The 26673-nt window shown below is 37.7% G+C and overlaps 1 protein-coding gene across 26 annotated transcripts in view; it reads left to right on the top strand.

The window, feature by feature from the left end:
• Positions 1-26673, top strand: part of dock3 (dedicator of cytokinesis 3) — a 255429-nt gene that overhangs the window by 214395 nt on the left and 14361 nt on the right. For 11 of the 26 annotated variants that reach the window (XM_088636650.1, XM_088636655.1, XM_088636662.1 and 8 more), the window contains 22 exons: positions 1771-1860; positions 2982-3174; positions 4236-4363; positions 6944-7090; positions 8944-9042; positions 9707-9801; positions 10743-10818; positions 11675-11775; positions 13289-13347; positions 14935-15086; positions 15794-15879; positions 17735-17761; positions 17885-17980; positions 18814-18874; positions 19661-19754; positions 20243-20391; positions 21868-21954; positions 22602-22706; positions 23167-23308; positions 23773-23939; positions 24686-24772; positions 26055-26234. In XM_088636650.1, coding sequence (XP_088492776.1) covers positions 1771-1860; positions 2982-3174; positions 4236-4363; positions 6944-7090; positions 8944-9042; positions 9707-9801; positions 10743-10818; positions 11675-11775; positions 13289-13347; positions 14935-15086; positions 15794-15879; positions 17735-17761; positions 17885-17980; positions 18814-18874; positions 19661-19754; positions 20243-20391; positions 21868-21954; positions 22602-22706; positions 23167-23308; positions 23773-23939; positions 24686-24772; positions 26055-26234 — 2421 coding nt within the window. The remainder of the gene's footprint in view (positions 1-1770; positions 1861-2981; positions 3175-4235; positions 4364-6943; positions 7091-8943; positions 9043-9706; positions 9802-10742; positions 10819-11674; positions 11776-13288; positions 13348-14934; positions 15087-15793; positions 15880-17734; positions 17762-17884; positions 17981-18813; positions 18875-19660; positions 19755-20242; positions 20392-21867; positions 21955-22601; positions 22707-23166; positions 23309-23772; positions 23940-24685; positions 24773-26054; positions 26235-26673) is intronic. The other 15 variants (XM_088636664.1, XM_088636661.1, XM_088636651.1 and 12 more) reach the window with 6 other exon arrangements.

The following is a 26673-nucleotide window of genomic DNA, read 5'->3' as shown; positions in this document are numbered from 1 at the left end:
CAAATCCTATATATAGTAGTTTGTGCTGAGCCAGACGTATCCAGAGAATTCACATGGAGAAGATCATCTCCTGCTTTCACTGTCAGAGTACTGACTGTTTTCAGGTAGTTTGTAGCCTTAATTAAAAACAAATAGGTAAAGGAGCTTTATAAATCCATCAAGTTAAAAATAAATACCTCAAATACAATTTGCCACTGTAAAATGACTGAATGTAGTGTTTTGTTTGGCCTTAAGCTGTTGCTTTCTTAAAATTATTCTTAGACTCATTATTTAATATTCATTGACCATTTATTAGGGTGGGTTGAGTATAAAATGTCTTGTTACTTTTCAAAATATTGAAATAAGTAACCAGTGTTTATATCTAACCCTGTGTTAATTTGCTTATTAGGCCTTGATTAGCTGTCCAAAACAAGAGTCTATTTACAAAAACATGTTGTTTGACCTTAGAACCAATTACGCAGTCTCAATACATTAAGATTTGCCAAATAAATATCTTTCAGAAAAAGCAGAATTTTCATGGCTCCCTCCCCTTGCTTTTAAAAAAGCTAAAAAGACACATTTCTTCCACTGCAATTAATTCAAGACATCTTTAATTTTATTCTATGCACGTACAAAAAATAAGCAGCTAATTAACTGAGAGTTGTTACATAAAATGAACAAGCTCCCCAACCTCTGGTCGTATTGAGTAAGCGATTGGCATGTGTTGATGTCAAGCTCAAACAATTAGCTTGAAAGGTGAGTGCTTCATTACTGTAAAATAAATTTTACACCCATTCATTCAGCAAAAATATGATTGGATAGATGATGCATGGGCAAGCTTTGTACTGTACATAGAACATATTTACTATAGATATTCCATGCTCTGTATGATCTTTGGAAGCACACTACTGCCAGTTATAGTAATTGCTGAATAACTGCTTCAGACCACCCTTTTATGCCATAACAAGTTCACCTGACACCTGACTGATTACTTTTTTCAGTAATTAATCATTAAAACATGGACAATTATAAAACAATAGCTCCATTACTTCCAAAGAAATATTTGCTCTTGATGGATTCTTTTGTCAGTTGCCCTGCCTCTGTATTTATTTTATACTTGTTTAGATGTACAACACAGCAAATTTGAAATAGGTGTGGATGTGTGGTGTGCTATGTTGGTTTAACAGAAGTATTGCTCTTCTTGATAATGGAATACCACTTTCAGTTCCACAAAATAAGTATTGATTGCATAAAGGTGTGGAACTAAATGACTTGATATTTTTCACATTTTTTTCTCAAGTAAAGCAAATGGTGGTACAATTATCAATAGAAATTCCTTTGCAGGTCTTTATTTTAATTTTGCCAGAGTATTTTTATTTTCTTCTTTTTCTGATGATTTTTGGACCTGAGAACTTGTGTCATACCATACCAGCCTCCAGAGGATTTCCTGGAACAGCAAATAAAAAAAACAGAACAAAGAAGAACAAATTAATTTCTCTGAATGAATTTCCAAACATGTGTACCTCACAAAAGCACATGAATCAAACCTGTGAATCTCAATTCCGTCTCTACAATGGGGCAGATGGTGGAGTTTTTTGTTTTTATTTCATCCTTGTTTTCCCTCAAATTCTTTTTATTTTCATTTGTAACCATTCTCTGTTTCTACGAAGTTGGTGTTTTATTTTTTTTTAGTTTCTTAATATATTTATTTGCCCCCTTGACCTTTTTTGTGACCCCTTATTTATTTTTGACTCCCCCTCCCCCCCGCTGTCCTCCCACAATCTGTCTCAGGGCCCCCAGCCTCCGCCAGGACAGGCGAGTGGAGCAGTGAGCTGCATACAGCCCTGGAGCGGCAGCGCTCCTCGGCCTTCGCCTCTCTCAGTAAGTAACAGTGCCCCCTTGTGTTGCACCCCGGTAAACGCAAGGGCGTCCTCTATGCAAAATTTACCTCCCACCATTCAGCACTCCCGAACCACCAACCCCCTACCTCCAAAACAAATATCTAACCACACGCTTTTTTTTCTGTTCCGTTTGTTTAACCTTCAGAATCTTTTCCCACTTCTCATGTCATTCCAAAAGCTCACTGCATCCTGCGAGATGCAGTGGTGGAGAACTACATAACCGCAATGGGAATGGACTGTGTTATTTGACTGAGGGCCATTCAGGAAGGGACTGCGGTCAAATGCAAGAAGATATTTCGAACTAACCAGTATATTGCTCACAATCAAAGTTATAGCTGGGATCAGACCCATTATGTCCTTCTGGAGAAATTAAATGAATTAGTTATTGATTGTTTTATAGATGTAAAAGAGGTAGTTTTTATATATACTGTATTTGAACAAGTACTACAGAAGCCAATGGAGAGAATTTAGAAATGTTTAGGAGCTGATATGTTACAGAAAATCTCTGATATATGCATTTGTTAGTAAAGATACAGGATATAACTGTCAACAGTTCTTTGGGGCCTATGTAGTAGCAGTATGGTAGTGGACCTTGTTCTTGTGAAAACAATAAACCAGAAAGCAACACAGTTGATAATACAGTTTCTTCATGAAAGTTCCTGACTCTTCTTTCCTGGTGTTAAAACCCAAGAGAAAACACATGTAATCAAAGTTTTACCCTTTCAGAAGAGTAAAAATATGGTTGCTTTTTTTAAATTGGTGTTAAAAATATAATGGCTTCTGGTGAACCATTTAAAATTAACCACAGGGATCCAGACAGGAGATTTCCTGCAATAACCATTTGAAAAAATGTGCGAAACTCTCCATTTGCTTATATACCATTCACCCATATGGGACCTAATCTATTATATATAATGTTCATTTGTTCATCAGTGCATTAAGAGTCTTCATGGCAGAAATATCTTCTTGCTCTGTTAATTATGAAATGTGCCCAATGGCCCAACAGTCCTATAACACCCTGAGGTGTGCAGCCTATTGGATATAGAACATGGCATATACCAGCCCAATAGCTTGCCTCTTCTTTTCATTCTTCCCCTCCAGGCTGCACTTCTTAACTCTTTCCCAGCCATCTTCGATGAGCTACTGCAGATGTTCACTGTGCAAGAGGTGGCAGAATTTGTGAGAGGGACTCTAGGGAGTATGCCTAGTACTGTGCACATCGGACAGTCCATGGATGTGGTCAAGCTGCAATCAATTGCTCGAACCGTGGACAGCCGGCTCTTCTCTTTCCCAGGTACCTCAGGCTTCAGGGGCTGAAGATTTATTCACGTTGACATCTTATTTTACACATAAAAGAAGACTTTTACTTTTGCCTTGGTCATTTCTATAGTGACTTGGAAAATGCACTCGGAGGACCACAGAGTAAACATAGTACATGTAGAGCTGTGATACATTTACTGAAGATATTGTAAGTAACATGTATGAACTACTGTACATTCAGTAACATGTGAATGAGTATTGACTTCACCTGTGAACAAAGTCAGGAATTTCTTTGTCCACTAAACTAAGTGTGGATGTTTTATTTGGTATTTGAATAGTATGGTCATTAATTCTTTTTCTGTTTAACCTTAATTACAAGGAAAACAATAATATAATATTTGAATTGTTACTGTTAAGGAATAATATGCCTAATCACCATATTTAAAAATACACTATTGCAACACCACCACATAATAGCTCAAAGATTCACAGGAGAATTTTCAAAGCACTGCACTTCGTGAAAACTGTGCTTCAGTATATTTCTGAATATATAACTCCCTCTGTAAATATTACAGATTATAATAAAGTGTTTTGAGCTTGTCTCATCACAAGTCAACTCTCCTCACAAGTCAATTACTTTATAAAACATTGGCATTAAAAATGCATTGCTCAATTTATTCATTTTAGTTTAAAGGAACACTATATTTTATTCACTTTTTTAAATGGCAGACAGACCAAAGAGTACGAGAAGTGAACGTTTAAAAAGATAAATTAATTTAAAAATCCTTGCTGTTTGGTGTTGCATGATGATAACCAGTGTAAACTATTTTTTCAAACCTGTGCAGAATGCATATACTGTAGAATCCATATATATCTATCTTACTCAATATTTTACTCAATTTGTACTCAGCTAAGCAAAGAGCAACTAGCTGGTTTCACTTTGGCACTAATTAACATTCATTAGTTCTCTCCTACATTAGATATGTTTGGATGTGTGAGGTATTTTTATGATAGTCGTCAGTGCAGTTGTGTACCTAGGTAAATATGGTAATATGTTGAGGCTGGTGTCACTGTGTGCTGTTCTCTGTCTTACAGAGTCGCGAAGAATTCTGCTCCCTGTGGTGCTACATCACATCCACCTGCACCTCCGGCAGCAGAAGGAGCTGCTCATATGCTCCGGCATCCTGAGCAGCATCTTCTCCATCATCAAGACCAGTTCACTGGTAAGTGGTGGTGATGAGTGAGGTGGCACATTTCTCTGGACTGGAATTTCCAGCATATTCTATGGTCTTTAAAGGTCCCATGGCACAGTTCATTAGAGGAAAGAGTAGGAGTATTTATCATGTTTTCCTGGCTTGCACACTCTGGACCATTGAAAAATTACTCCTACGTTCAATTTGTAAAGTAATTTCTCACTTCTCTGCCCGATCTGCTGTGCAGTGAGTCTGTTGTTGTATAATGGGCGCTGCACATTACCCAGGTGGGTGTTGCACTGGAGAAGTGGATGAAATGCACTGATCCTTTGGGATAGAAATGGACAAATGTAAGTAATATTATTAATATTAAGAATTCTAGTTTACACGGGTCTCTCTGCATCTGGCAGTTTACTTGAAGCTAAGATGATTCACTTGCAGGTCGGAGAACAGTGGTCTCAGTGATTCTTTTTCCTGTCATGTTCCTGGGAGTATAAAGAGAGGGAGCAACAGAGGCAGAAAAATTCCCTGAGCTGTGCAGAGCTTTTTAATTCGTGTCATCCTCAGTGGTTGTGACATCATCAGTTGTAGCGTTCTTCCCACACAGCAGGTTCCTCATTGGTGGCTAATCCACACCCTGTCAAGGGCTTATTGACAGGTGACCTTCAGCCAGGTTTCTGAGTCAAGATGCCTGCCTCTTGGGATTGGAGACAAAGAGGTGCCGGTATGGACAGCTTATCACTGGGCGTATCCCAAATTGACCCAAATTGTGATGTCCTGATTTGTATCAGCATCCCAATGCATTCTGCTTTTTGGGCCTCATCTTTCCAACATTTCTAAGAATCATTTTTTGTTCAAGGCACCAAGAATAAAAATCAACTGTTATTATTATTATTTATTATTATGCTGTATCATTTTGTATCATTTTGCTGTCATGTAGACATGGTGGACAAAGCAATGTAAAGACACTTCACACGGTTCTGGGATACCATGTGTAACCAGTATAGCCTTTATGTGCCATGGCACAGAGTCTGCCAGCGTCTGAAAATCTTCAGGAGGAATGTACCATTCACTATAACTTGATATAGTTAGAAAACACTGTTAGCCATTGTTCAGTAGTATCCCATACATGCTTGATTGAGTTCGGGTTTGGTGATTGCGAAGGCCAAGACATGTGGCCACACATGTGTTGTGTGGATGTTGACATTATTGTCCTGGAAGACAACCCTCAAACCAGAAAGGAAATGCTGCAACATGGGGGTAAAGATTATCACTCATTTCCATTTTGTATTGATTAGCATTGTCCATTCAAGTACAGTCAAAACTTATTTGTGTATCACAAGACAGTGGTCAAATTCAGTTTACAAATATTTACTATAAAAACACATTTAAGAAGAAAAATAAAATTGTGATTTAACCAATATCATTTTGAAGTTATTGTGTTACTCGGGTGTGAAAAACAGTTCTATGTGCTGAATGAGTTTTTTCCAAGAATATAGCACTCATCACATCACTTGGCAAACTTAACTGTTTCGCATTACCAGATTAAAACCTTAGTGGTCAAAGTCAAAACCTAATAAAAATGCCATAATGTACTTTTACTGCCCACAGGCCAGAAGCTGGGCTTCAGGAACTCAATTCAGATTCTAGTGCGTTTCAGATTTTATTCATCTGTCTATTCTTTCTGCAGGCTTGCAAGGCAAGAAATTTGTTTAATAGGTTTTGGGGACTCAAAATAGACCTCACTTTATAGTAGCTTGAGTATAATGTGCTTAAGTAACTTAAGACAAGAAAAAAGCTTTCACTGAGATGAGATTCTTCTTGTATTAGGCTCAAATTTTACTGACACAATACCAGAGTTGAAGTCAGTTCTTCAAAGGTCTTTTTGAATTTGATTTTAATTTTTATATTTGCTCTCTAAAGGAATATTCTTCACATATGTAGATACAATTCTACTCATGTTCTTTAAAAATGTTAACAATCAAGTTGAATACTTAGCAAAAAACAAAGTGAGTCTATTTTATATTATATAGTCTAATTTTATATTGAATACAAAACATCACATTGGCTGAAATAACAAATACAGTAACATACATCAACATAGTTACAAAGCTATAATATTTCATCAGCATAAAGTAACTCAGATATAGTGTTCCATTATCTAACTTGTGCCTAGAGATAGTTATATTCTAACACTGGCATTCAGGCAGTGCCAAATTATAAGACAAATTGTGCACACTGAGACGGGTATAATCTGATTTTATCCTGGTATAATCTGGAACATCCCCAAGCAGTCCTTCATCATGCTTTCAGCTCCTTCTTTGTGGCATTGAACTTTTCAAGCAATAAACTGAAATACCTCATAATACCAGCCTCAAGATCACGAAAAAGGTCTGCATACATTCATGCTTATGAAATGTCTATTAGTCATCCAATAGTGATTTCAAGTATCGAAGTGGTTTTTGAGTCAGGTGTGGGAGTACTGTGAGGACAGTGATTTTGTGTGGCTGTGATGAGAGTTGAAGCGTGCTTGGGTCAGGGTGTCTGTGTCAGAAGCGTGGGGACCTGTGTAAAGGCCCACGTCACAACCCCCCCCTCTGTGTCTTGTAGGAGACATCTGTTCAGGAGGAGGTGGAGATGATGGTGGAGAGCCTCCTGGATGTTCTCCTCCAAACTCTGCTCACCATCATGAGTAAATCTCAGTCTCAGGAGGCGGTAAGAGGCCAGCGCTGCCCGCAGTGCACGGCTGAGATCACTGTTAGTAACTAACAATCCAGTTCTTCTTCTTCTCGTCTCCCGTGGAACCCCTTCTTGCCCTCACCACCTCACAGCCACCACTACAGCGTCCTGCATGGCTCCCCTGCTTGCTTCCTCATCCCCTGCCAGCCCTTTGCTGCCCAGCTGTCATTGTCCAGGCCAGTGCTTCCTAACTGTGGTCATCAGTTGACCTTACTACCAAAAAGAAAATGAAAAACTCCCATTCAATTTATAAACGTCATTATCTGTTGAAAGGTGTATTTTCTAAATGAAAAACCATCAACAAAAGCATGCTCAGAATGACTGCCGATAGATATTTTTTCTTCTATATTATACATAATGCTGCAGTATTAAAATGAGCAGCCTACATTAAGCTATGCTTCAATAAGAAAACCTTAACTGTAAGGTTATGGGTTCAGGTCCTTTGTTGTGATCTTGAACAATTTAGTTATCCCATCTGGATAATGTTTGACACCACAGTATCTAATTGTTTGATTTTGAGCATTTTGCACACAGGTGCTCATGCTGATGATTATATAATCGTTTCACATGTTTGTGCTTGGTTTCGTATTGATATGGCCCAATGCAAACCGTTCAAGACTCAATGTCATAAAAAATAAACAGGTTGCTTTTAGTTGCATAGCAACTAATACTGCTGTAGAGAGAAGGAAAATATTACAAATGTCAGCATTACAATGACAGATGATTCCTATCATTTTATTATAATGAACTTGTGCATGCTTCTAGGTCTACAACAATTCAAATAAATTTCAAAATTAGGTTTCATGAATAAAACATAAAATACCTATTTTAGTATATTAAAATATATTATAAGATATATTTAAGATATCGTTAAATATCTTGTATTATACAAGTACAGTACATCCATTTTCATTCATGTTCATGCATATTACAGTTCATCAATGTACAGACTAGTAAACTCTAGCCCAGGGGTCTCCTATCTTGGACCTCGAGAGCACCAATCAAGTTATTCGCTGAATTGGTCAATCAATTAAACAATCAATCAATTAAGCAATTAATATTCCTGTGAAAAGAACACTGGTCCTTCAGACTTAAAATATATTTTAAGTTTCCATTCCAGATGATACTTCAATGAATGGGCCACCTCTTTAATAAATCATAATCAAATTGTCCCAGACCTTTAGAAGTTAAGGATTTTTAAGACTATACAACTTGGTGGACTGGGTCTCTCCAAGGGCAGGGTTGGACACTCTAATGTAAACACTATTTCTGACATTTAACCTAGAAATGAAGATGAACTTACAGAAAAAGCTGTATCCTGCTGGATATAATTCCATACTATAGAAACTAGCTACCGATAATGGGAGAACCATCATGCTAGTATCAATCATCTCATTCTCCATGCTGATTAATTTTGATTACTTTACATAACTCCTTGAGAAAAACATGTTCTGATAAAAAGGTTGTTTCATTTTAGTTTCAAAACCATTTGGAAAAAAAAAGAAAAAATGTTGAATATATCTATAGAAATATACCAGAATCATGTTATTTTAGGGGAATAGAAGATACCTGTCATGATGTTAAAAGTTGTTTTTTATAATGTGGAAATGTGTCAGAAACAAAAAAAGAGCCATCAAAACCAGTTAAAGCTAGTAAGTAATAGTAGTAAATAGTAACAGAGATGGCTTCATGTTGTTGGATGTCTTCAAGTTGATCTCTTCCTAGGTGTAGTTCTATTTATTCAAAGCCACCACCAACATTTCAACCATTTCAAAACCCCTACTCCCTCCAACTCCAAAATGTGGTTACTGTGGACAATGTCTTTTATTATGACTGACACATTTCTGTTTTGCTTTTACTGTAATTGGCAGGGAGAGTATGTTTCTTGCCTCCTTTCCTTATTGCGTCAGATGTCAGATATCCATTTCCAACACCTTTTGGACAACTTCCAGAGCAAAGAGGAACTGAAGGTGAGTACTCGCAATCTACACTATACAGTACATAGCCCATTTCATACTGAAGTGCATTTCTAAGTGCTGCATTTCTAGCCCAGCTAAACCAATAGCTATGCTTTAAACTGCTTGGGGTGAGGCAGTAATCAGAGTGTATTCTGAATTAATTGATGTTGTACCCTCAACAATAAAGTTCCAACTGTCACCATGGGGTAGCGTTGATCTGGAAGAGTACTCCCCACTGATCAGCTATGATTTTAACCACTATCAAGTGAATGTTTCTTAAATGCGTCCCATCCAAATTGTAACCAGACTCAAGGTGATCTAGATTCTGATAAAACTCTTTAGCTTTAGGCCTATGTTTTTTATTTCCAGTCATGTTTTTCAGAACGTACGTAACTGCAAGTCCAACTATGACTGCTCTAACAATAGGCAGGTCCTTTCAAAATGTTATGATTGTACTGAAAAGTGGGAGTATTTGGTGTTCTTAAAGATGCATAGAAACCATTCCGTTCAATAAGAATCAGCTTAACAAGCAGGGTTGGGAGGGTAAACTGCAGAGAATATAAAATGCTTGTTAAATAATCGTGAAAGTTATGTAGTTGTGAGCTGAGTATACTGGGTTTATTATAAGGCTTCAATCCATACTTTACATACACACTGTACATGTTTTCGCTTTCAGGAGTTCTTACTGAAGATATTCTGTGTGTTTCGCAACTTAATGAAGCTAAGCATATTTCCACGAGACTGGATGGTGATGCGACTCCTGACAAGCAAGTAAGTCAGTCCTATCAGGAAAATTTATATAGGAAGAGAGTCCCAGCTTTTAGGGATGTTTACAGTGAATGTTTACAGGCACTCATTCAGAATACATCTATTCTAACCATGGGTGTGAAAGTACTGTGGGTTAAAACAAATTGTTCTGCCATTCTACAGGGAAGCTTATTTTAACTTACTTGTGTTTATTTCTCGTGTTCTTGATATAGAGTATCAGATTCTAGTTACAGGGCAAGGGACAAATTTTAGGTGCTGTGGTATTATTAAGTTAACTCAGAAAATGAGTACATAATGTTCACATTAAATTTGTATTGCTTTTTTATCATTAGAAAGAAATTGTGTGGGTGACGTGCTTTATTCAAAATGTATAAAAAAATGTAGTCACAGTTTCTCAGACCGATTAGTATATCTTGGTAACAAAATACATTCATTGACAGTATAGAAACATTTTACAAATTTTCAAATCAAGCCCAAAATCTTGACTGTTGTGAAAGTACTGTAAATCGCCATATTGCCACACACCCCTGGTCTTGCCACGGGTGAATGTGAGACTTGACAAATTGTGACATAATACAGCACTTCCCGCTCACTAGTCACAGTAATGACTAATGTAATGTGACGTATGAGCAAATAAGTACAGCTTGTGCAGCAGACATTTGATCGCAGAAATGTTCCAATGTGATCTATCCTTCATAATTCTTCTTTAACACAAGGTGGCTGATTATTATAATCTTGGGAGTCTCATCATTTTAGTATGTGAGATTAACCACTTGGCTGATGTGTCTAAAACAATTTTTCCCATTTGGAAAGGGTTGCACGCTCACTTTATTTAAACTTAGATAGGCATGGCAGGAAACGTTAGCCACTCGATCTCAAATTATCTCTACTCTAACTCCTGAATCTGTCTATATTTTTTTCTACCCCTTGTTTTTTGTCTGCAGTATCATTGTCACAACTGTCCAGTACCTCTCTCCAGCACTACACAAAAACTTCACTGAAGCAGACTTTGATTTCAAGGTATGTGGTTCAGCTTTTAGATTAAAGCTAGAGCTAGGATACAATGCTGTGATGCACCTTGCACTAGCTATGAAAGATTTCCTATCTAAATTAGGGATGAGCACAAAGCCAGATTTTCACTGCTTGTGGCTCAAAAGTAAGAGTCTAAATTGGTCATCTCAGTATGCTGAGATTTCTAAAACTACTGTGTTACGCTATGGCTTCTTCATGAGTAGAAATAAATCTGTAAAATTTGTTTTGGCTTCGTTGAGTCTTGTACTAGTTTGAAACCTGAGTGTTTGAATTAGTGTATGATTTGTAGTCAGCGTTAACCTCCACCATCTCACTTTGGATCAAATTGTTCTTCATCAACCAAATTGCAGGTTATAATAAGGTATTCAGCTGTGTTTTTTTTAAAGTATTCTAAGATGCTGTTGGCTAGTTTAAGATCTTGTTAACCAGTAGTCTAACTGACACACAGACTAACATTAAAGTTTACAGACATTTCTGATGGCAAAGTTAGCGCTGAATCTAAAATCTTGTTATATACAGTATATTATTATGTATCATAGTACTATAAGGAGAACCAGTAAATAGTAAAGCACAGAGACTATTATACCTAGCAATTGCTGTTGACCTAGTTAACAAATAAGAATCGTTTGAGCTTATCATTAAGGTGAGTACTGTACATTCATTGTTACTTAATTAAAAAAAGTATATCTTCAGGGAGAGATGATTAGAAATGTATTTTTTTTAGGAATGTCGATGAATTCTATATGTCTCCCACTTCATTAGAAAATTGCTGTCTATAGCAGATACAGCTGAGAAAAGTTGCAAAACTGAATCCCTAACCCTGTGGTCCTGACTACTTTGATAGGTATGGAACTCATATTTCAGCCTGGCTGTTCTGTACATTAACCAGCCTAGTCTACAGCTGGAGACCCTAACACCAGCCAAGAGGAAGAAAGTCCTGGACAAGTAAGACTCTGGCGTCTTGACTTTCCATTGTCTTCTTTATGTCAGTCATGCCCACCAGAGACTAACTAGAAATGAGTAAGCTTTTCCCAGGATAACCTTAGTTTTGCAGCCAAGGGATGCAGCGAGAAAATCTGACCAATTTTCGCCTCATTCCTAGTCCATCTGTACATATTTTTTTCTTCAGATTTTGACTTTAAAATGTATCTAGGCCTGTGCCTCCAGGCTTTGGCATCTTGATCATAATTAATTAGTTTTAAAACCATCATCTTATACATGGGATTCGATTTGCCATCTGTTTGGGTCAGATGATTTTAAATGTGATCATGAGTGTAAAGTGTTTTTCAACCAGTCATGGTTTCATTGTGTTTCATTTCTGATCTTGCATCACAAGCTTTGATTACAAGATTAGCCTTTTTCAGATGTTTGACTGCATTCACCTATTAATTGTAGTTTCAAGGTGATTTTCTTGGTTTCTTTTTACTTTTTGTTCATTGAGTCTTGATGTCAGTGGATGAAAGTAGAAAAACGTGCATTCCTCTGCTTAATATAAACCTGTTTTAAATAAAAATGTGATTAGCTTTTCTGATTATGACAAATGCACATATCTTTCATACTAGCTGAGACTCTAATAGAGGATTCTGGGGAAATTAATTTTGGTGCATGAGGAAGGAGCAATTTTCAAAGCCTGTGGGTGTTCATTCTGTATCAGGACAATCAGGGAGGCTTTGAGCCAGCTCTCTGATTGGCTCATGACATGTAGCCAAGGGACAGATGCCAGATTTTATTACGGGAGGCCATTGTTCACCGCATTAGCTTGCTGGTTCTCACATTCCACCAGCCACACAAGAGCAAAAGGAGACAGGAGATTAATGGGCGACACAGGAAAGAGAGGAACCCCCTGGGGTTTTGGCCCAGGCTGATCAAGGCAGCGTATGGGCTGTAGGAAACAGTGTATCACAGCACCTTCCTTGGAGCACTCCAAGGTTGCAGTTTGACATCATTCCTCTGTCAGGAAGGCTTCAAATCTGGTAGCAGTATCACCTGTGCCAGACATTTCCAGGACACTTTTGCTGCCCCTGCTAAATCCTGAAATGAACTTTTGCTCACAAGACAGGCCAACTCCTTTATCACCTTAACACAAACACATGTAAAAATTAGTGTGTCACCTAATTAAATTATCTTTAGCCTAAAATATGTGAGTGCATTTGCATACGTAAACAGCATTATGATGCAAATGTGACCTTGCGTGTGTTTGTTTTTGTATCCTGATTTTCTAACGCTGAATTAGCAAAGTAGTAAAGATGAGGTATAGTTAAGATAAATCTTTCTTTCTCCTGTTTATGGTACAATAATTAATCAGTTCCCAGCTTCTACCATTGAAACTTAGTTTCTAGTAGCTAGTATAGTAAAGTCAGGTTGTGGCTAAATGTGTTAATGTATTATTATTATTATTATTATTATTATTATTATTATTATTATTATTATTATTATACATCCTCTCTTACCCTGACAGGTATGGTGACATGAGAGTGATGATGGCATACGAACTGTTCAGCATGTGGCAGAATCTCGGTGAGACAATTTAAGTGAAGAATCTCACAGCTCTAAGTTAAGGTCATCTCTCTGGAATACAACAGACCTGCTGATTGTCCTGAACTGCTTAATGTTTTTAAACAAAACACTGCCTTAGTTTACTCATTATTTTCTTATCTTTTTTTAATTGTTTTATATCATAGAACGTTTTGTTTAATACAACACACATATCTGAAAGAGTTATATGCTCACATATCTAAACAATTATTATGTTTTTACAGTTTATATCACTGTCAGAAAACAGATTTCTCAGTGATACTTGATTTTTCAACAAATGCACACTGGAAAACAACAGCACTAATTAATATTATATATTTCTTGTCTAATATATTAGACATGTTTAAAATATATGGGAGTACAGTATTAAGACACCCAGCCCACTTTGGAATTCCTTTGAAGTATATTCCATTGCAATCTGAATTCTAAATATACAGTCTTAAATTAGAACTATAAGACTCTTAAACATTGTAATAACATACTGTTATGTTTTCCAGCAATATGTTCTAGGAAAGTACTAATGAAGTTGTATGTTTTGGATTTTTTAATGACTTGTTATTGGTACTGTATAAGTGGCCTCTGACAAACAATTGAAAAAATGTTGAAGAATTCCCTTTCATGTGTGATAGTCTTTCTGTGCTTTGCTTTACTGTTAGCACAGTAACACATCAAAGGAAGTAGAAATCACACTGGGTAGAGAAGTATAAACATAACCGCACCAAAAGCTGAGCAACAGTGCCATCAAACGAGTCTTTATGGTAGTACCTTATGTCCACTTCTCCGTTCGATTGCATCCAACACAGGTCCTCAACTCATTTTTACCTTGTCAGGTTTGTGCAGCAGCTTGTTTTCTGTAACAATTATCAGATTAAACTACAAGTGCAGATGTGAGGTCTTTTTAAAAGGAATGCAAGCATATTAAGGAGAAAACAGCTTTAATCGTGAAACATTTATTTAATACTCTGCATTTAATTATTAAAAACTGTATAGAATTAGTGTAATATTGAATTTATATTTTCACAAGCAACAACTTCAGATAATGAGGAAATTCTACTGAATTAAACTTTTTCAATTAAAATGAATTAGCTTTCTATTTATACAGTATGAAGAAAATGTGATCGGTACTAGCTTAGAGTTCTACACTGCTGGAATAAGTTTTTGAAATCAAAGTTCTACATTTGATTAAAAGCATGGAATGTTCATATGCCTGCCTATGTTGTATTTGTTACCATCTACGGATTCCAGCTATGAAGTGTGTCATACAGAAATATTTAACATTGATTCATCATGGTGTTTCAGTAAAATAATAACCTGGATTTAAAACTTACTTTTTTAAGTACTTCCTTGTGTATTCCACTGCAATGGACTGGTGCCCTGCAATGGACTGGTGTCCCATCCAGGGTGTACCCTGCCTTGAACCCATTGCTAGCTGAGACCTCGCAACACTGAATTGGATGAAGCAGTTAGAAAATGGATACATAGATTAGCAACAAGTGTTTTTTTAATGTATTTTGACATCCTTAATATGCTTAAGCTTCAAATAATTAAACAGCTGCGGATCTGTCCAAGCAGGTGAAAACAAAGTCCACTTCATCCCGGGCATGATTGGACCCTTCCTGGGTGTCACACTGGTACCACAGAATGAGGTTCGCAACATCATGATTCCTATCTTTCATGATATGATGGATTGGGAGCAGAGGAAGAACGGCAACTTCAAACAAGTGAGCCATGCGGCCTTTTTGTTCTTTTTTCTGTTTGAAGAAAAATTAGCACTGGCAAGATGTTTTGTGAACTTTCGCAACTTTCCCTTTTGTTGTGTTATCTAGTTAGCTTTCACAATATGGGGTGCCAGGCTTAGTGTGTCTACTCAGAAATAAGAAATGCCAACATACTGTAGCTACAAACACCTTTCATCACAAATCCCAGACAATTCCAGAGGGTTTCACACTAAGGCCCAATATGTCCTTTCACAGAAGTGCAGCTACACCTAGGTGGAATGTGGCAGCCATTTTGGAGCTCTCTTACCACCTACCATTCACTCCAGAATTTAAATAATTTTACAGCCCTAACTGCTTTTGCATTGCAGGGACTTTTGTGAAGTGTTTGGTAAAACAAAATAAGATTTCATTATATTTTAAACATCATTTTAAATAGTGGTATTATTCTTTCTTCCTATAGCAAAAAGGTTAGGTTCCAAATAATCCTAATAGTTTTTCTTCTGACTTCTTTCTTCTGGCTGTATATCTTATAGCTATTAAAAAGGAAAAAAAAAACAAGCAAGACTACATGAGTCAGCAGTTTTTAAGAGCATGTTTAATTTATAGTGCTGTGTGTTTTATCAGTGTAACTACTGTAGTCCCTGATTGGGCTGTTCAGTCTTTGTTTAAATGTGTGTTTTCATTGGTCCGTGCATTTGCTGTGTCTGCAGGTGGAGGCAGAACTGATTGATAAGCTGGACAGCCTGGTGTCAGAAGGCAAAGGAGATGAGAACTACCGCGAGCTCTTCAGTCTGCTGTAAGCAAAGCCTTGGAACAAGCCCAGGGCTACATTCACTGTTTCAAGTTTTATTTGTAGGGATTCGAGGAGTCACAATGAGGAGTGGACAATACAGTCCAGTGAAGGTTTGAAATTAGTTTAGTTCTGATGAAAATGACCATTTTCAAAGAACACTGGGAGGACACACACAAGGTATATTTCCCACTGTGCCCCAAATTACAGGAGGTATTAAAATAATAATAATTCCTTACACTTATATAGTGCTTTTCTGGACACTCCACTCAAAGCGCTTTACAGGTAATGGGGAATCACACTACCACCTGGATGATGTGACGGCAGCCATAGTGCGCCAGAATGCTCACCATACATCAGCTATTTGTGGGGAGGAGAACAGAGTGATGAAGCCAATTAATAGATGGGGATTATTAGGAGGAGCACCTTTTTACAGTTTAGTGTCTCCGTCACTATACTGGAGTATTAGGTCCCACACAGACCACAGAGTGAGCACCCCCTGCTGGCACCACTAACACCTCCCAGGAGGTCTCCCATCCAGATACTGACCGGGCTCACACCTGCTTAGCTTCATTGGGCTGTCAGTTGTGAGTTGCAGGGTGACATGGCTACATAACCCAAGTCCAGCCATGGTCAGTGTTTGTAATTACCATGAATAGTGTTTGAGTGGCCATTACCAAAATGCTTCCACCTATGGCACAGTGGCTATTCCTGATGGTGTTATCCACATCTTTCAGATATCTCTGAGATGTCATGTACAGTACAACAGCAGGTGTCTGATTAAAATACAGATAAAACTGATTTCAATAGATTTCTGCATACTAAATATTAAAGGCATTATAAATGGAGTGAAGGAGATTCCAGTTGCTCTTGCATTTTAGAGTGAAAAGATCCCTTGAGGTTTTACATGGCATTAAGTGTAAGAGATATGAGTGAAATTCTGCTTAATCCATTCAAACAAGTTGATTAATGAAGTAGCTGAGCATTTAGTTGGAATAGTAACCAGACCCTATGATTTTCCAAAACTAAAGCTGGAAGTTAAATCTAGAGCTAGGAAATTATTAAGGTTTCAGTTTCTTCAGTACGTTTATGGTTTCAAGAGACCAGCCTATTTTTTACAGAAAAATTTTTCACCTTGTTACCAAATAACATTTCATCAGTATTTTAGAAAATTTTAATATTCACATCTATATGTTTTGATTTTTTAATTATGGTATAATAAAAAGAGGGACTGCATGCATGCATTTTTTTCAGATAAAATATGCCGAATTTGGTTATTAATATAATGTTTTTATATCATTTAAATGAATTGATTATTCACAACTTACCATGATACCATCGAGTTACTTTGACCTTTTTTGAATTTGCATAAAGAGTTGATAGGATGCAGGTAATGAGGTGATTTAACTTGTTGAGTGTCAAACCTGGTAAAAAATCAAACCTAGAAAAACGTAGAAAGGAACCAATGTACCACACTTATCAATAGAACAATGCCTTTGTGCCATCAGTAGAGAGTGGGTTATGTCAGTGCACTGCACCTTGGCATCCTATCAAGACAGTACAGTCAATCAATGATAGACCACAATCCGAGAGACCGTTAGTCATGTCATGCTATGATCGACAAATGCTTGTTTTACCCTCTAGTTGCATTAGATTAATTAGTTTCTAACAATCTGTGCACCAATAGTTCAAGTGTAAGGGTGTTGTTAAACAATCATTGTCTGCAGGCCTGACTACAGCACAGTCATCCAGTGCTCACCAATATTCACAGTATCCTCTGTTGTTAGATTATTAATCTGTTTTCCACTTCTGCTTTCATAACTCCCTTGTTTTTGCTTTACCTTCTGCTGCGTGGAAATAGAACCCAGCTATTTGGGCCTTACCCTAGGTAAGACGACAACTTTCAGTCTGGGTATCTTTAATGTATTTCTTCACGTCTTGGTTGAGCTGAGAGCCTTATTTGTTTTATGTACAAAGATGTTTATTTCTTGTTTCTATTTTTTTCCGCCAGCCTCTTGGAGAAAATCGAACAGGAGACCTGGAGGGAAACTGGCATTTCTTTTGTTACCTCGGTAACTCGCCTCATGGAGCGTCTCCTTGACTACAGGTGGGTCAAACCGTATTTAAAGTACACTAGAACCTTCAGACATAATAAGGTGATTTTAATTAGATTTTATTTTTAGTCAGGTTCTCTGTACTCCAGTGTAATAAATCTGTGACTTAACAGTGGCTAAAGATTTGAGGATAAATGAAAAGATTTAATAGCACTACGATTTAGTGACATTGATCCCTATTGTAAAGCATTCACTATATTAAATTTACACCTGCTTAATCCTAAAGGGAAATTTAAGAAATGTCACTTTTTGTCAAACAAATCATGTTACCCACATTCTTTGGAACTCTGACAGAGCCTGATTGCTTATTTATGCTTCCTTTTAAATGTTTTATTTTAGTACATAAATTTCAGTTTTGTATCTTTTGAATCACATTAACACATAAGCAACAAAAAAATGTTAAGAAACAGTCAAGTTTTAGAGAACTTAGAAAATTACACCTACAGAGGATAACTAACGTTAATTACGTTACCATTTGTCTAGGAATAAATGCAGTATACTTATGATAAATATGTATATTGTTCCATTTAAATATGGAGTAAATCTGTATTAGAAACCTTACTAAATATGTTGTGATATAAGATGTAGTATTTGAATAGAAGTTGAAACTGGTTATATACCCTATTCCAAGGAAGATACGCAATCAAAGATTTTATTGAGAGTAAGTAAGCAATCTTTGGGGAAGCCAGCTAATGTTGTCCATGGAAGCTTTGTTATTGGTAGCTCATAAGTGGGTGAATATGAATATGGGCAAATTCAACAGATATAGGTGAAGTGTGTATGAACTAAAAAAAAAATGAATTCCAGTTCTATTCAAACTCCACAGGGACTGCATGAAAGGGGATGAAACTGAAAACAAAAAAATTGGGTGTACCGTCAGCCTGCTGGTAAGATCTCCTGTACTCCCGTTTGTCATGGCTTGTGTAGTTTTAGAAATGCTACTATACAGTATAACTTCATCACAGTTACCATGCATCCATGTGTTGCAAATACTCCCTATAATAGCTGGAAGGAATCGTTCATTAGCATTTCTATCTGCTCAGTTCTCTGCATTACAAGCAGCCTACAGAGACTATTAAAACAATTTCAGACTCATGGTTTTACCAACTTCTTATTTTTTCACTTGAATATTAATAACCTCTATCCTGAAACATTCTTATACCTTTCCATAGAGATTAGTCTAGAAGAAGCATTTCATATTTTGTTTAAATCTGAGTAGGACAGTTCTGTAATACTCTCACTTACTTAATAATACTAAAATAAGCAGATGTAATACATTCTAACAAATGGAAGAAATGAGGTGTATGTTTTTGAATGTTAAAATTATTTATAATCCTTTCATATTACATAAAAATGTATTTTGTTAAATGCGTGTATATTTAAATACTTAAATCATCTGGGTAGAGTATTCAATGGTTTCCCTCCTGAATGGTCTTCCATCTAGATGGTAGATGTCTTGAAGGAATTAGGTTCTCACATACAGTATGCAGTGCCTATAGAAAGTCTACCCTTGTCAAAGAAACATATTTTGTTACCTGTTTAAGACTTTATCCCATCTATTCTACACTTCTCAGTTGACCTACTTGGAATTATTGCTGTCAATATGTGTTTAAGCTACAGAATCACCCTAAGAGGCCTTGAGAATAAATCAGGCACCCTCATTTTCTTTCCAGAACTTCTACAAATCAGAGATCAATAAGGAAGAGATGTACATTCGCTATATCCACAAGCTGTGTGATATGCACCTGCAAGCAGAAAACTACACAGGTAAGAGAGGACAGAGGTGTAATTCTTCACAATCCTTAAAATCTGCACTCATTGTGGATGAAAAACACTTTCTGTCTTTCTCTACTCTTTGTGTGTATTTTCTGTCTCTTTTTCCATTCTCTCTCCCTTCTATTGCCCTGCCATTATTTCTTTTTTTTTTTCTTGCCACCATCCATTCTCCTTTTCTTCCATCCATTTTTTACATACACTCTGTTTTCCTTTCTCGCATTTTACTGGTTTCATTCTCTGTCCATCTCTCATCTTTACCTTCCCCCCCAATTCATCCTTTTTTCTCACCTTATGTCTCTCTGTCCCACTATTACTTTTTCTCTCTCTTTTTTCCACTTTCCCTCATTCTCTCCTTTTTACCCTCTGTCTTCTTCTCTTCAACCTCATCTTTTTCCGTATGTCCCACTAAAACGGTTTTTCCTTCTCAATCATTCTCCCCCTCCCTGTGCTGCCCTGCCTGGCGGTGTTGTCCTGTTCAGAGGCTGCCTTCACTCTTCTGCTGTACTGGGAGCTGCTCCACTGGGAGGACCGGCCTCTGCGGGAGTTCCTGCACTACCCGGCCCAGAGCGAGTGGCAGCGCAAGGAGGGCCTCTGCCGAAAAGTCATCCACTACTTCAACAAGGGCAAGGTACAGTACCTCACGACAGGCCTATGTAGTCTACAGCTTCTCCACCTTCCTCTTTTTCCTTCATACTGGAAACTCAAACTGGAAGGGTCACTTGAACCATGTGTAGAATCCATCCATTCCCTAATTTGCTAAACACTTTACCCACTGCAGGGTTGCAGGGGAGCCAGAGCCTACCCCCGGCAGGCAAAGTGTGCAAGGCAGGCCAATCCATATGGCACACACAGACACAAACGAACACTCACTCCAGGGACAAGTTTCCCAGCTTATTAAACTGGGAAGCTTATTAAACCAACAAGCATGTTTTCGGACTGTGGGAGGAAACCGCAAAATGTGAACACAGGGAGATTATATAAACTGCATGCAGATAGCACGCCAGGAATTGAACCCATGGCCCCAGCACAGCAAGGCAGCAATCTCAACCACTGCACCACTGTTTATGAGATCTCTAATAACAATTATAAGATCACACCAAAAAGTGCTGTCCTTTAGCTTTTCCACTTCAAATGAAGAGTTTATAGCACCCATAATCATCACAGCTTCAACTTAAAGTCCATAAATGTCTGTAAAAACTTGTCATATTTATTATTTTTGTATTTAATTTTGAGAGAAAAAGATTTTTCAGCTTTGAGAGAAAAAGATTTTTCAGCTTTTCCACTTTGATGAGGACTTTGATGTAAAGATCAGTACAACAGGGAGTGTAAGATTGTAAGATCTTTTCATCAGCTCACAGAAAAGTGATACAGGGAATGACATGAGAGGCATTGTTCTAGGTGTGAAGCATGGGCAGACTCCAACCTCATAGAATTTATTTACTGAAGAGTGGAAATGAGGTTAAAGGAAAGCAACTTATGCAGTAAAACTGTCAGAACTACTGAGGCGAAGAACAACCTTTGTACTAAAGCACCAGCCTTTGCAATGTGTTTCTCTACAACTGAAAAGACAAGCCGACTTGACTTTTTGGCACTGTAAACCCATTGTAATTTACCACAGACTCTCCCATTACTTTTATGGATAACATCACATTAGGTTTCATGACTGTCAAAATTGGGCTGTTCCATTTAATGCCTTTAATGCCTTTTTGTCAAAAGAAATGGTTAAACAAGAGCTGTTAGTTACAGACTGAATCATAAGTTTAAGATAAAGTATATTGTACAGAATCTACAAGCATGTTATAGCCACAGCATTGTTTACAGCATTCATGATTTCAAATTACTAGCAAGGACATTATCATGTCATCATTTCTTTACTTTGGTTATTTATTAAATGGTTATTTTTAATTAGATCTACACTGAAACCTAGTTTGGACTGATGAAATAATTCAGTTAAGACTTAATTTCTGATAATTTTCTTTGGACTGCTCTGAATAAAATGAGGTCATGTACAGGTAGCCCGCTTTCTTTTGTGCTGATGAGACTTATGAATCAGATAACCGGTGAGGAAACCCAGAGTGACTTGTTCTCCCTGTGTTTCATGTAGTGCTGGGAATATGGAATCCCCTTGTGCCGGGAGCTGGCATTCCAGTATGAAGCACTGTATGACTACCAGAGTCTCAGCTGGATTCGGGTAAGCGATACCATAGCTAGTTGCGATAGACTTGCAAAATCACAACTTAACTGAAGTGTTATTTGTAATGATGTTTTCAAAGATTAAGAAGAACTACTGATATGATATATCTAAAAAAAAGTCTCTTTAAGCATGTGCTTACAATCCCATTTTTGGGGAGAATTCCGACATGGAATGCTGCTGTCCTCAGTGGTTGGACTTTTCAGTAAATGGCCCTTTCAAACTGTGGCATTCCAGAAGTCATTACTTGCTACATTGATCCTGCTGAAATAAAATAATAATCAAGGAGTTGTTTGTAGCACAGTTCTGGAATGGAATGGGCAAAACCTGCATTAGGTAGCAAAGGAACAGTTAAAGGTTTATTCCATGCTGAAAAGAAAAGAGACACAACGTTGTGGCTGTGGAGCCTTCTTGTGTGTTCTTTTCTTTTCAGCATGGAATAAACCTTAACTTGTTCCTTTGCAGCCTATGTGTGCCGACGCAGCTACCTACTTGAACTTCTTCGCTAGGTACTGTAGCCCTGCAATATTGAAAATTAGGTTACTTGAATGTGCCTATCTTACTATCTTACAATTTTGCTGTATGAAATTTGAAATTAAATATTTATTTCAAAGCTGAAACTGTTTTCGCTGTTTTTCCAAAAACAGAAAATGGAAGCTGCCTACTATGACAATATTATGGAGCAGCAGCGTCTTGAGCCCGAGTTCTTCAGGGTTGGCTTTTATGGCAGAAAATTCCCCTTCTTCCTCCGGGTGAGTGAACACAACCCCATGACCCCATCATGTTTGAGAGCCAGCACTGGTTTGGTTATTTACACACCAAACATCACAATTAAGACCTGGTTAATACAGTCAGATACTGTAAATGCTTTCAAAGCAGTTTACATGGTGTCAGAATGACTGGACTCAAATTTAAATAGAAAAAAATTAAAGGAAGGGTGGGGCTAGACATATTGCAGTAGGGATGGGTAACTTTAGCTTCTCTCCATGTAATGCAGGGTTTTGAATCGAAACTCAGACTGACCCCGCTGCTGAGTGTCACTTAATGAAGCACCAGCTGGAACTTTCAAATGACTGGAAGAGTCAAAGTTTCCCAAGCCTAAATTACAATATGTGATCAAGCTAAATGGTGCCCTGTTAAAGTAAATAAAGAGTTGAATGGCTCTGTATTGCAGTGTAATTCTGCCTCATTCTCCATTTCTTCTTGGTACAGAACAAGGAGTTTGTTTGCCGGGGACATGACTATGAGCGGCTTGAAGCTTTCCAGCAGAGGATGTTGGGAGAATTCCCACAGGCTATTGCAATGCAGCACCCCAATCAGCCCGATGAAGCCATTCTGCAGTGTGATGCTCAGTGTATCCTTTTTGGCCCATTTTCTTATAAGCTGCCTGATTTATAGGAAGGCTGAAAGCTTGACATCATTTCTGCTATAAAAAGAAATTTATTTGAATTTTAATTGCTGAGTTAGGCATTTATCCATTTTGATCCACTGAAATTTGCAGAGACATAGCAAATGTCTTGTAAATCCTAATGTACACTTTAGGGGCAGTTGTGGGTGAAACAGACTTGTACTGAAACAAATACAAGGCCCTTTTAAAGAATGAGTACATTATAGTATATGCATAGCAGAGAACAAAGCAGAGTCTGCCACAAAAGACCCTGTTTATTCCAATATTTTTTGTACCACGAGACAAGAGATTTTGTGTGAAAACAGGATTATGACATTCATTATTGGGACAAGGTGATATCGCCTGGTCTGTCATTGGTGCTCTCTGGAGTTTGTGACTCTGATGCTAGTTGCCTTGACCATAGGTTTCAGATCTACAGATCTATGCGGTGACCCCGATCCCAGAGAGCGTGGACGTGCTCCAGATGGACCGAGTTCCTGATCGCATCAAGAGTTTCTACCGTGTCAACAATGTGCGCCGCTTCCGCTATGACCGGCCTTTCCACAAGGGCCCCAAAGACAGAGACAACGAGTTTAAGGTCTGTGCCTCGGAAACCAGCCTTCACACTTGCAGGCTGCTGGTCGGCAGGACTAGAGATCTCACATGGTGCAGTATCTACTGCGCTTAAATCATCAAGACTACAAAATGTTTCAAACCAGGGACTGTTAGAGACCCACGTTAATATATTTCCATTCTTTTAAGTACGTAAGCAATATATGATACTTTTGTTGTTTAACTACAATATATACAGTTTTAAGACATCATCCATGCCTTGCATAGCATTGGGATGAACTACCTTTTGTCCATCAAAGTACATAACTGCAATAGGCATTGGATTTTTTTCTTATGTACAGTATGTATCATTGTATTTGTTAATTGTAATTGCAGGACAATTTCTTCATTAGTATAGGAAATTAACTGGAATATTATATTGTTCATTAAGCTGTGTGATTATGCCCAAAGGATTTGCATATCCCTGTCCCCAGAGGCATTTGGTCAATGAATGACAATTCTATGTGGAATTCAGCACTCAAAGACTAAGGTTTTTTAAATTTGATCTACATGGTGACTTAGACTGTGAAGCGGAGTTTGTGCAATACCAGATTTGATTTCTATTATCCTGCTAGGTGATTATTTTACAAAATCAAAAACCGTAAAAGTGGTGTAATCTCAACCACGTCGATATTATTGTTTGCAGGTTAGTGTTATATTAATGTTTGGAAGGGCAGGAAATCTGATGAAGAAGCATTGTTGAGCGACTGACCTGCTCCTGTGTGATTTCAGAGCTTGTGGATTGAGCGGACCACTCTGATTCTCACCCACCCGCTCCCAGGAATTTCCCGGTGGTTTGAGGTTGAGAAGAGAGAGGTGGTGAGTGGAACAAACCAGTAAAGCCCTCTGGTATAGGACCTGTTTAAAACACTTAGAACAATCCCAGTTTGCTCATGAACTTGGTACAAGTCACATAGACACCTTATTAGACCTTTCCCTGCTACCACTTGTTTCCATTGGAATGAAGCATAGCGACTAAAAAATGAGTGTGAAAGGATGAATGTGAATATTCAGCATTGAAAATGGTGACCACCATTTATCCGGCACTCCTGAAAGACTGATTTGCAACAAAAGAACAAAAGAAAAGTAATTTGTTCAGTATTCTCGCCGGATTTAAGGAGATTACTCCTTTTGAATTCACACTGCAATCATGTCTTTTCTATCCATTTATAGACAAAAGGATTTTGTCTGTAATGTTCTGGATAAAGCCTGTAATGTTTTAATTCACACTTATTGATACTTATTGAAAGACGCTTTCAGTTGGCAAGATTTCTTGAGAGTATCTGGATTTGTCTGATACGAATAATCAGCTTGTGCATATCCCAAGCATAATGAATTTGACGTGTTGTACTAATAATCACTTCCAGTTTAAAGTGCTGGACATGGGGTTTTTATTTACAGACTGTTGAAAGCTGTTCGTATTATCAGTGGTTCAAGTGGGAAGCTGCATTGGCATACAAGTTGCAAAGGATCAATCCGAGGTTAATTCCAGTCTTAGAAGTAACATGAAAGAAAAAAACTGAATAGCCAAAACTTGTTTTTTTTTGTTTTTCCCTTTAACTAGTGAGCATTAAATCAGCCACTACTTGTTACTCATAAATAAATGTCTTAAGCTTTTCGTTGTTTTAACTCACAGTTGCTGCTGATATGGAGGACATATATTTAAGCTGCATCATTACAATGTGTGATCTTGCATTTATATTTATATCTGTCTAGTTTTTATTTGATTGAGGTATGTGCAGCAAGCACAAGCACATCCTCAAGGAGAAGTGTATTTATACGGTACCTTTGGCTTCATACTGTATATATTTTTTCAGATTGCTTAGAACCCTTGCTGCTACAGTATGCCATGATATGTGTCCTAATATTAGCCGTTAGAAAACAAGAATATTGAATTGTCATAACTACCTCATCAGTCTTACTGCCAAGCCTGTGTGCACAAGTACAGATAGTGTGTTTCTAAAAAAAAAGACTTAATGTGTTAGAAATTAAAACAGGGGAAGACAAATCAGGAGTTTGTGTTTCACTCGAGAGAGACGTTTTCTGCCCCTCTTCATGCTAACAGTTTTGTCCGCACTGTGTGGTGAACCATGCATTTCAGGTGGAGGTCAGTCCTCTGGAGAATGCCATCTACGTGGTAGAAAATAAAAACCATGAGCTCCGCACCCTGATTAGCCAGTACCAGCACAAGCAGCTCCACGGCAATATCAACCTCCTCAGTATGTGTCTCAATGGGGTGATCGATGCTGCAGTCAACGGGGGCATTGCCCGCTACCAAGAGGTGAGCTCAGCTGACTCTCTTGGATAATCTGGCAGCGCTTCCATGATATGAAGTGATGTCCTTGTATTTTTCTTACTGTTACCCTTACAAGTTGCCTTTTGTAAAGCCATCAACCAAACAGGTAATCGTAATATTTATCAGGAACGTCTTTTTCAGCCACTTACAGTATAGGCAGACTGGTCGGACAAGACCATGGTGGAGAAAAATGGATGTACATTGCTGAGTTTACACACATAATCAAGGAAGATCCTTTATACTACTTGATTCTTTTTACATATTGACAAATCCTTTGATTTCTTTGACACGTAGTGGATGTGGTGTGATTGAAAGAAAGCATCCACGATGTGGCATACTTAGGAACAAGGAGTAAAACCAGAATTCATTTGATGTACTATGGTGATATTAAGGAGGATGAGAGGAAAAAAGGCCATTGTAGCTA

The sequence above is a fragment of the Lepisosteus platostomus genome, chromosome 6 (genome assembly GCF_059453375.1).
Source record: "Lepisosteus platostomus isolate fLepPlt1 chromosome 6, fLepPlt1.hap1, whole genome shotgun sequence".
NCBI classification, from domain to species: Eukaryota; Metazoa; Chordata; class Actinopteri; order Semionotiformes; family Lepisosteidae; genus Lepisosteus; species Lepisosteus platostomus.
This window is presented reverse-complemented; position numbering and strand designations above follow the sequence as displayed.